This window comes from Pelodiscus sinensis, chromosome 5 (assembly GCF_049634645.1).
Source record: "Pelodiscus sinensis isolate JC-2024 chromosome 5, ASM4963464v1, whole genome shotgun sequence".
Lineage (NCBI taxonomy): Eukaryota > Metazoa > Chordata > Testudines > Trionychidae > Pelodiscus > Pelodiscus sinensis.
Window position 1 is genome coordinate 133817607 of NC_134715.1, and position 9706 is coordinate 133827312.

General features: G+C 65.2%; 1 protein-coding gene across 1 annotated transcript in view; it reads left to right on the forward strand.

The window, feature by feature from the left end:
• The window catches only part of LOC102445302 (heat shock 70 kDa protein 12B-like), a 48739-nt gene that overhangs the window by 37707 nt on the left and 1326 nt on the right, over nucleotides 1-9706 (forward strand). The window contains exons 9-10 of the mRNA XM_075931081.1: nucleotides 4636-4722; nucleotides 7432-7536. Of these exons, the coding sequence (XP_075787196.1) occupies nucleotides 4636-4722; nucleotides 7432-7536 (192 nt within the window). The remainder of the gene's footprint in view (nucleotides 1-4635; nucleotides 4723-7431; nucleotides 7537-9706) is intronic.

Genomic DNA, 9706 nt, shown 5'->3' on the forward strand with positions numbered 1-9706 from the left:
GACACAGACACAAACACACACACGCACACACAGACATGCACAGACACACACACAAACACACATACACGCACACACAGACATGCACAGACACAGAAACACACAGACACACACAGAAACACACACAGACACACACACAAACACACACACGCACACACAGACATGCACAGGCACACACACAAACACACACACGCACACACAGACATGCACAGACACAGAAACACACACACAGACACACACACAAACACACATACACGCACACACAGACATGCACAGACACAGAAACACACTCAGACACACACACAAACACACATACACGCGCACACAGACATGCACAGACACACAAACACACACAGACACAGACACACACACACAAACGCACACACAGACATGCACAGACACAGAAACACACACAGACACAGACACACACACACAAACACACATACACGCACACACAGACACAGACACACACACAAACACACACACGCACACACAGACATGCACAGACACAGAAACACAGACAGACACAGACATACACACACACACAAACGCACACAGACACAGACACACACACAAACACACACACACAGACATGCACAGACACAGAAACACACACAGACACAGACATACACACACACACAAACGCACACACAGACACAGAGACAGACACACACACACAAACACGCACACACAGACATGCACAGACACAGAAACACACGTAGACACACACACACAAACACACAGACACAGAGACACACACCCAGACACACATCCTGCAGATGGCTTACAGTTACCAGTCTGTCGTGGCTCAAGTCTGTCTCACTGGCCAAATCAGACTGACCGTGAGCGAGGGGTTGGGGTTCACTGACCGCGATTCGAGGTGCCTCCAAGGCTTGGCTTGCAGGGCCGACCCCAAAGCCCCCTGGCAAAGACCCCCCCCATCCTCAGGAGATCCCCTGGGCTTGGCTGTGCCAGGCGGTAGTCCTTGACGTGATCATCCGGGTGTTTTCCCTTGGCTGTCTGTGGTCTGGCTTCCTTATCGCGTTTGTGGGCTCCCCTTCGGGAGTGTCTGCCTGTCTCGGGGGCGCGTCTGTTCCGCTAATTGGTTCATCCTCGGCTCCCTGGAGGTTCTCCGGTCATCTCCACGTCTCTCAAGTCTTTTTGACCATCCGGATCTGCAGGATGATTTTCACACCCGTTCTTCGCTCACACCACACAGCGTTACAGAGCACCCCAGACAAAGGACAACAGCGTTCCTAGAAGCCACAATTTGGGAGAAGCAGGATGCAATAGCAGCCAACGGACCTTTATATAGGACTTATTATATCGTCATACTTGTATTCTTATACCAATGCTAAAATACTACGTGTGGCTACACTTGGGCCAGTGGCAGACTGCCACAAGAAAACCTTTTCCCCGTCTAAATCCCTGCTAACGACTCATTCGAACAGTATCCCCAGAGGATTTTCAACAGCATCTGCTTAAGTTAGAGAGTTGGGCTAGGTGATTTAAAACTAGCTTGCACCCAAGAGTTTTAAAAGAGCTGGCCAAGAAGAGGGCTGCTCCATTCATGCTGATTTTCAAAAAGTCTTGAAATGCTGGAGAATTCCCGGGAGATTGGAAGAAAGCAAATGTTTTGCCAACATCTGTTCCAGCCTAAAATGACGGACTGGCTCATACGGGAGATGGTTAATAGAAAAGAAAAGGAAGGAACATAATCAATGCCAGTCAATATGTGCTTACGGAAAATAGATTCTGTCAGTCTAACTTGATGCCTTTCTGATGAGATTGCAAGTTTGGTTGATAAAAGTAACAGAGTTGCTGTAACAGAGTTAGACCTTGCAAGGCATTTGACGTGCTACCACAGACCATTTTGATGAAGAAACGTGAATGATACAAAACCAACCTCCCACCATCCATTGGTTTAAAAGTCCGCTAGGTCCCCACGTGTAACTGTCCGCGGGGAATCAACGCTGAGAGGGCCTAACGGGTGCCTAGCGGGTTTGGCTCTTGTCCCTGACCCATGTCACATTTTTGTGACTTGGATGGAAACACCAAATCTCCGGTGATGAAGTTTGCGGCTGAGGCACATCTGAGGGGGGGGCTTAGGACAGGTCCGTGTGCTGTGGAGGGTGGCAAACAGGGAGTCAGGACACAGCGTATAGTTTGCCATGGCCATGGTGAAGTCACAGAGGTAGGGAAGAGGCAGGCAGGCGGGTAGGTCCACGCGCTGCCTTGGAGAGCTGGCCGGTTTTGTGTCTTAACCACCAGGTATCTCCTCGTGTGGTGCAATCCAGCTTGTCTCTTCGCCCGGCTGGTGACAAACTGCGTCAGAGGAGCCAATATCCTGCCCTATTCTCGTATCTCCAGCTGCCTGGCCCGCTCTGAGCAGCCAACGCTTTCCTCATCAAGAGCTGAGTAACTGAAGTCTCCCGTGCTCATAACCCTCTTTTGTGACAGGTCTCTCATCTGCAGAAACATCCATCTCTTGGTCTCCTTCCAGTCGGCCTGGCCTGGCGGGGGACGGGGTAAATCCACTTCCTGGCCTTCCATTTCCAGCTTTAACCGTATCTCAGTTCAAATCCTGGCCTCTATTTTTGTGTTTGCCCCTGTCCCTCTTGCGCCTTGGCCGGTCCTCTCGCTAAACTTTCAACTCCCTTCATCTCCCTGGTCAGATGTGCTTTTCCGGCACAATCACACCGTGAAACATTAGAGCAAATACTCGTCCAGGAGCGTCACCGCTGACACCCGAGCCACTGACCAGCAGGTGCAGAACTTAGGTTCTTTGCCCTAAAAACTCTGGTTAAAAACTACTCGAACTGAGGGGGAATCGCCCCGAAGTATAGAAGATATGACACAGCAGAGCAGCTCCGATTCGCTCCAGCAGAGGGCAGTGCTGCTTACACACCACGCCACTACAGGCTCAGTGATATTCACCTCCTAAGGAAGTCCCTGAGCAAGGGTGACCGACACCCAGCACGCCGCCCTGCAGGCAGGAGGCTCAACCCAGCTCCAGAGGCGGATCCGTGTCTGCGTCTGATGAGAGATTTGGCGGGGGAGAGCGGGAGCGTACTGCGACATGCTGCCTGCTTGTGGCTGCCTCCTTGGGCAAATGCTGATGGGCCAACACTGAAAAGCGCAGCCCAGTGAGCGGGATACAGAGCCCCCCACAGCCCCATCCTCTCCAGACGTCGCCCTGTGCGTCCTGGGCTCACTGGCTCACCCCGTCCGGCCCAGCCCTGCTTTGTAGCTGGCAGCTGGTTTCTGGCTTGGAGAGCGCTCGGGGGCCGAGAACCCCACCTGCAAGGTACGGTCACCCCAGGCACAGGCAGGGAGCCAACGCGCTGCCCTGTCCCCTCCCCTCCGGGGGGTGGGGGAGAAATTGTCACAGGTGCCGAGGTCAGCAGGACTAAGGGAGTTCCAAGCCAACTCCAGCTCTGCCCCCTGAGCCGGTATCGAAGCATCGCCCAACCTGGCGCTAGGGGGCTGGGTGGCTGACCCCGTAGGGGGCGCTCTGCCCTCTGAGCCGGTATGGAAGCATCGCCCAGCCTGGCGCTAGGGGGCTGGGTGGCTGACCCCGTAGGGGGCGCTCTGCCCTCTGAGTCGGTATGGAAGCATCGCCCAGCCTGGCACTAGGGGGCTGGGTGGCTGACCCCGTAGGGGGCGCTCTGCCCCCTGAGCCGGTATCGAAGCATCGCCCAGCCTGGCGCTAGGGGGCTGGGTGGCTGACCCTGTAGGGGGCGCTCTGCCCCCTGAGCCGGTATCGAAGCATCGCCCAGCCTGGCGTTAGGGGGCTGGGTGGCTGACCCAGTAGGGGGCGCTCTGCCCTCTGAGTCGGTATGGAAGCATCGCCCAGCCTGGCGCTAGGGGGCTGGGTGGCTGACCCTGTAGGGGGCGCTCTGCCCTCTAAGTCGGTATGGAAGCATCGCCCAGCCTGGCGCTAAGGGGCTGGGTGGCTGACCCAGTAGGGGGCGCTCTGCCCTCTAAGTCGGTATGGAAGCATCGCCCAGCCTGGCGCTAGGGGGCTGGGTGGCTGACCCCGTAGGGGGCGCTCTGCCCTCTAAGTCGGTATGGAAGCATCGCCCAGCCTGGCGCTAGGGGGCTGGGTGGCTGACCCAGTAGGGGGCGCTCTGCCCCCTGAGCTGGTATGGAAGCAACACGGTTGCTGAGTGAGTTCAAGGCCATAGACAGGAAAGCCGCGTTGCAGATGCTCCCGGTCAGCCGGCTATGGACTCACACCCTTAAAGGGCCCTGGACTTCCAGCCCCCGGTCAGCCGGCTGTGGGCTCACACCCTTAAAGGGCCCTGGACTTCCAGCCCCCTGGTCAGCCGGCTATGGACTCACACCCTGTAAGGGCCCTGGACTTCCAGCCCCCTGGTCAGCCGGCTATGGGCTCACAGCCTGTAAGGGCCCTGGACTTCCAGCCCCCGGTCAGCCGGCTATGGGCTCACAGCCTGTAAGGGCCCTGGACTTCCAGCCCCCCGGTCAGCCGGCTATGGGCTAACAGCCTGTAAGAGCCCTGGACTTCCAGCCCCCGGTCAGTTTCACTGAGCCAGAGTCCTGCTCCGTAGATTTCAGGCCAGCTGATCTGATGTGCCAGGCCCTCGCCTTACAACCCCCTTTGCCTTCTCCCGGCAGCCAGAGAGCAGCTCCGGCGGTCCCGGCACAGCAGGACCTTTCTGGTAGAGTCGGGCGTCGGCGAGCTGTGGGCCGAAATGCAGACAGGTAGGAGGGGCCGCTTGCTCGTGAGCGGGAGGGCGGGGGCCCTTGGGGGGAGCAGGAGGCGGAACACCACCCCCCGCCCCCAGGAAGGGATACGGCCACGTCGGCAGCCAGGACCCCCGGGTGCAGGGCCGCCACGCCCTGGTCCCACGACCGACCCCAGCCACAAATAGCCCAGCCCTGGGATGGACCTGGGCTGGTCACGAACGGCCCAGGGGTTTGCACAGCGCTTCGGAGCGCCTCCCGGTGTCACTGGACGGCCTCCCTCCCGCCTCTGTGAGGCAGGGCCGGGCATTTCTCCCCATCGCCCAGCTGGGGAAACCGAGGCACGGCGCCATGAAGGGACTGGCCACTGTCACATGAGGAGTCTCTGGCAGAGCGGGGCATTGACCTGCAACCTCCTAACTCCCAGGCCGCCCCCCAACCACCAGGCCCTGCTCTCCCCCGCTATTCCCAGAGGGAACCGTTTCCCTTGCCCCAAGGAAAGGCGAGGTCAGACAGACGGACGGACGGGCTGTGTCTGAGGCCAGTGGTGTGACATGGGCGGGGGCTTGGCCACACAGGATGGCAAGCCAGGGTGACTCTCCAGTGCCCTGACGGGCCGCACAGCGGGAGAGGTGGCCACGCTTTGCCGGCAGCCTGCGGCGCTGGGCCAACCTGCCCTGGCTCCCCTGGGTCCCCTCGCTGGTGGGCACCAAGGGACCAAGAAAATCAGGCGGGTGCCACTTCCCCCTCCCGGCACCCACGAGAGCTCCCGAGAGGAACCCCCACCCCTGGCCCTAGCCAGAAACGGTCTGCCACGAAACAGAGCCACGTGGGGCCTGCCCCAGCCAGCAGCCAGCTTTGTGCCGCATGAGGGTTACCCCGTGTGGGGACACAGCCGGAGCGAGCCGCCGGGTCGGGCAGCCTGGAGAGCGAATCCCCTGGATCTCAGCCCTTCCCCTCGCGTCTCCATTGCAACCCCCGCCCCCCGTGTCAGAGCCTTCGCCCACCGCCATCAGCTGGCGACGGCGAGGGCAGCTTTGCCACGAGGGGAAACTGAGGCACGGCACGGGGTCACCCCGTGGGCTCGGGGAGAGAGCCTGCCTCGCCAGCACGGGGGGCAGCTAGCCCAGCAGACGGGCTGCAGCGGCCCTGCGGGATCCGAGCGCCAGCGCCCGTCGGCCAAGTGCCCGAGCGCCCCTCAGCCAGAGACCGGGCGAGGGTGCGAGAGGCCCCGGAATCCAGACCTAGGGGCCTAAACGGAAGGATTTGCCACCGGGAGCCCTGCCGCGGCCGGGGGAGTCACTAGAGTGACGTGCCCAGCCCTTGCCCGAGCGGTCAGCGCCCCGCCCCGCTGAGCAACGAGGCAGGGCCCCAGGTGGGACCCGTTACCAGCCCCCCGCCTGCTCCCCTCTTGGCCATGCGCAGGGCGGGCGTGCTGGGCGGCGGGGCGGGGCCGTTTCCCTGGCTCGGGAGGAATTCGGAAGGAAACGGTGGGCTCAGCCGGGGGCCGGCAGGAAATGGCTCCGTGTGGCCTCTGGCTGGTTCGCAGGACGCTGCCAGCAGCTGGGAGGGAGGTTTGGGGGGGCCCCAGAGCCCTGGGGGTGCAGGTGCCGGATGCGGAAGGGATTCACCCTCGCAGGCTGGGGGAGCCGTCCCTGGGAGTGGGGGTCTCTGAGCACCCTGCACACACCAGCCCCCCTGGCTGGGAAGCGGCAGCAGCGGGCGTGCGGGGGGGAGCCCCCGGCTTGGAGGGAGCTGGCCCCGAAGGTGCCCATCCCCCCGGGGCCCAGCTGGGTGCAGCTGACGAGCTCGGAGCCTGGTGCAGCCGGGGGAAGGTGGCTCAGTCCCGCACCCCTGCGACCTGCCCCTCGGCTGCCTCGGAGGCTCCCTGCTGTCGGGGAGGGCGAAGCGGCCCAGGAGCAGCTCAGCCTGGCTGGCCTGCCAGTGTTGGATTTCATTTTCCCACTTGTGGAGTGGGTGGGGCCTTACCCTTCGTGCTGGGTGCTGCACAAACGTCAGGGGGGCTCCCTGCCCCCTTCCCACGGTCCTCCCACTCACCTGCCCAGCCTGGGGCCAGGGGAAACGGGAGCCGTGACCCCTGCAGGGCCAGCCCGTGGGCAGGGTCCCCTGTGTGGGGGGCACAAGGTACCCCAAAGGGGCTGGGACCGGGGTGCACCAGTGTCTGGAAGAATCTGCTGGAGGGGTGAAGCGGGGGGGCTCCGTTGGCATGCTGGGCGCTCCCCAGTGGGAGGCTGTGCTTGATGACTGATAGAGCCCTGGGCCGCCTACATCCGTGCCAGTCCTGCTGCGTGCCTCAGTTTCCCCTTCTGTGATACGGGGCTCCCGGTAACGAGCCGCGACCCTAGAACGACGCCTCAAACTGGGTTTGAAGGGCCTGCTAGGCAGTCTGTGGCCAAGCCCCCATTTGCTCCAGGAGCCCAGGATTGGGCCCACAATCACGCATTAATGATGCACTCTGCGTCTGCACCTGTCCAGCGCCCCTGCCTCTCCAGCCGCTGCCCCCCCCCCCCCCGGGCTGGGCTTTAGGCGCCCTGGGTCCTGTGCACGGCTCCGTCGCTGGCCTGCTCGCCGACCTTGGCTGGGTCATGTCCCGGCGCTGTGCCTCAGTTTCCCCACCTGTGACATGGGTGGGGGGGGGGGGGTCATGAGCCCAGCCTGCCCTGAGCGCCACGGGAGCGCGGTGAGGCCGCTGCTCTTCTCTTCCAGGCGACCGTTACATCGTGGCCGACTGCGGCGGCGGGACGGTGGATCTGACCGTCCACCAGATCGAGCAGCCGCAAGGGACCCTCAAAGAGCTCTACAAAGCCTCAGGTGGGCTGGCCACGCCCGGGAGCCACGTGCCCCAGGCCAGGCAGGGCTCTGGGCTCCCGGGGGCCGACCCCCCCCCTCCCCCCAGCTAAGCACTGACCCTCTGCATGGGGCTGGACGGAGCGGAGCCAAGCGCCCCACGGCTGCCATGCCTCGGCCAGCGGCTTGCCGTGGGCCTGGGCCACGACCCTGTGTGGCAAGGGGCGGGGGGAGGGAGGGCCGGGGAAGGCAGGACCTGGGTCAGGCCGGACGATGTTCCCTGTTCCCAATGCTCATGCTTCAGGGCGTCTGCCGGCTCCAGGAGGGGTCAGGAAGGGATTTCTTCCCCTCCCCCGCCAGTGCATTCTGGGAGGGGTTTTGTTCTGGCCTCCGGTGGAGGGGGGCCTGTAGGACCAGGGCTGGCAGGTGGGGGGGGGGAGGGTCTGTAGGACCAGGGCCGGCAGGTGGAGGGGGGGCTATAGGACCAGGGCCGGCAGGTGGGGGGGGGGCTGTAGGACCAGGGCCGGCAGGCGGGGGGGGGGCTGTAGGACCAGGGCTGGCAGGCGGGGGGGGGGGCTGTAGGACCAGGGCCGGCAGGTGGAGAGGGGGCTATAGGACCAGGGCCGGCAGGCGGGGGGGGGGGCTGTAGGACCAGGGCCGGCAGGCGGGGGGGGGGCTGTAGGACATGGGCCGGCAGGCGGGGGGGGGGCTGTAGGACCAGGGCCGGCAGGCGGGGGGGGCTGTAGGACCAGGGCCGGCAGGCGGGGGGGGGGCTGTAGGACCAGGGCTGGCAGGTGGAGGGGGGGCTGTAGGACCAGGGCCGGCAGGTGGAGGGGGGGGCTGTAGGACCAGGGCCGGCAGACGGGGGGGGGGGGCTGTAGGACCAGGGCCGGCAGGCGGGGGGGGGGGCTGTAGGACCAGGGCCGGCAGGCGGGGGGGGGCTGTAAGACCAGGGCTGGCAGGCGGGGGGGGGGCTGTAGGACCAGGGCCGGCAGGCGGGGGGGGCTGTAGGACCAGGGCCGGCAGGCGGGGGGGGGCTGTAGGACCAGGGCCGGCAGGCGGGGGGGGGCTGTAGGACCAGGGCCGGCAGGCGGGGGGGGCTGTAGGACCAGGGCCGGCAGGCGGGGGGGGGCTGTAGGACATGGGCCGGCAGGCGGGGGGGGCTGTAGGACCAGGGCCGGCAGGTGGAGGGGGGGGCTGTAGGACCAGGGCCGGCAGGTGGAGGGGGGGGGCTGTAGGACCAGGGCCGGCAGGGGGGGGCTGGACAGGCCGCGGGGGGGCTGTAGGACCAGGGCCGGCAGGCGGGGGGGGGGGGGCTGTAGGACCAGGGCCGGCAGGCGGGGGGGGGCTGTAGGACCAGGGCCGGCAGGCGGGGGGGGGGCTGTAGGACCAGGGCCGGCAGGCGGGGGGGGGGCTGTAGGACCAGGGCCGGCAGGCGGGGGGGGGGGCTGTAGGACCAGGGCCGGCAGGCGGGGGGGGGGCTGTAGGACCAGGGCCGGCAGGCGGGGGGGGGGCTGTAGGACCAGGGCCGGCAGGCGGGGGGGGGGCTGTAGGACCAGGGCCGGCAGGCGGGGGGGGGCTGTAGGGCCAGGGCCGGCAGGCGGGGGGGGGCTGTAGGACCAGGGCCGGCAGGCGGGGGGGGGGCTGTAGGACCAGGGCCGGCAGGCGGGGGGGGGGGCTGTAGGACCAGGGCCGGCAGGCGGGGGGGGGGGCTGTAGGACCAGGGCCGGCAGGCGGGGGGGGGGGCTGTAGGACCAGGGCCGGCAGGCGGGGGGGGGGCTGTAGGGACCAGGGCCGGCAGGCGGGGGCGGGGGCTGTAGGGCCAGGGCCGGCAGGCGGGGGGGGGGGCTGTAGGACCAGGGCCGGCAGGCCGGGGGGGGGGCTGTAGGACCAGGGCCGGCAGGCGGGGGGGGGGGGGCTGTAGGGCCAGGGCCGGCAGGCGGGGGGGGGCTGTAGGACCAGGGCCGGCAGGCGGGGGGGGGGGGGCTGTAGGGCCAGGGCCGGCAGGCGGGGTTGGGGGGGGAGGCTCGTCAGGGCCAGACGGCCGGCCCAGAGCGGGGGGGGCTGTAGGACCGGGCCGGCAGGCGGGGGGGGGGGGCTGTAGGGCCAGGGCCGCTGTCGATCAGAACCCGCGGAGCTTTGTCTGGGGTGGGGAGGCTCGGCCATTCGCAGGAACTTGCCTTCCCCAGACAAG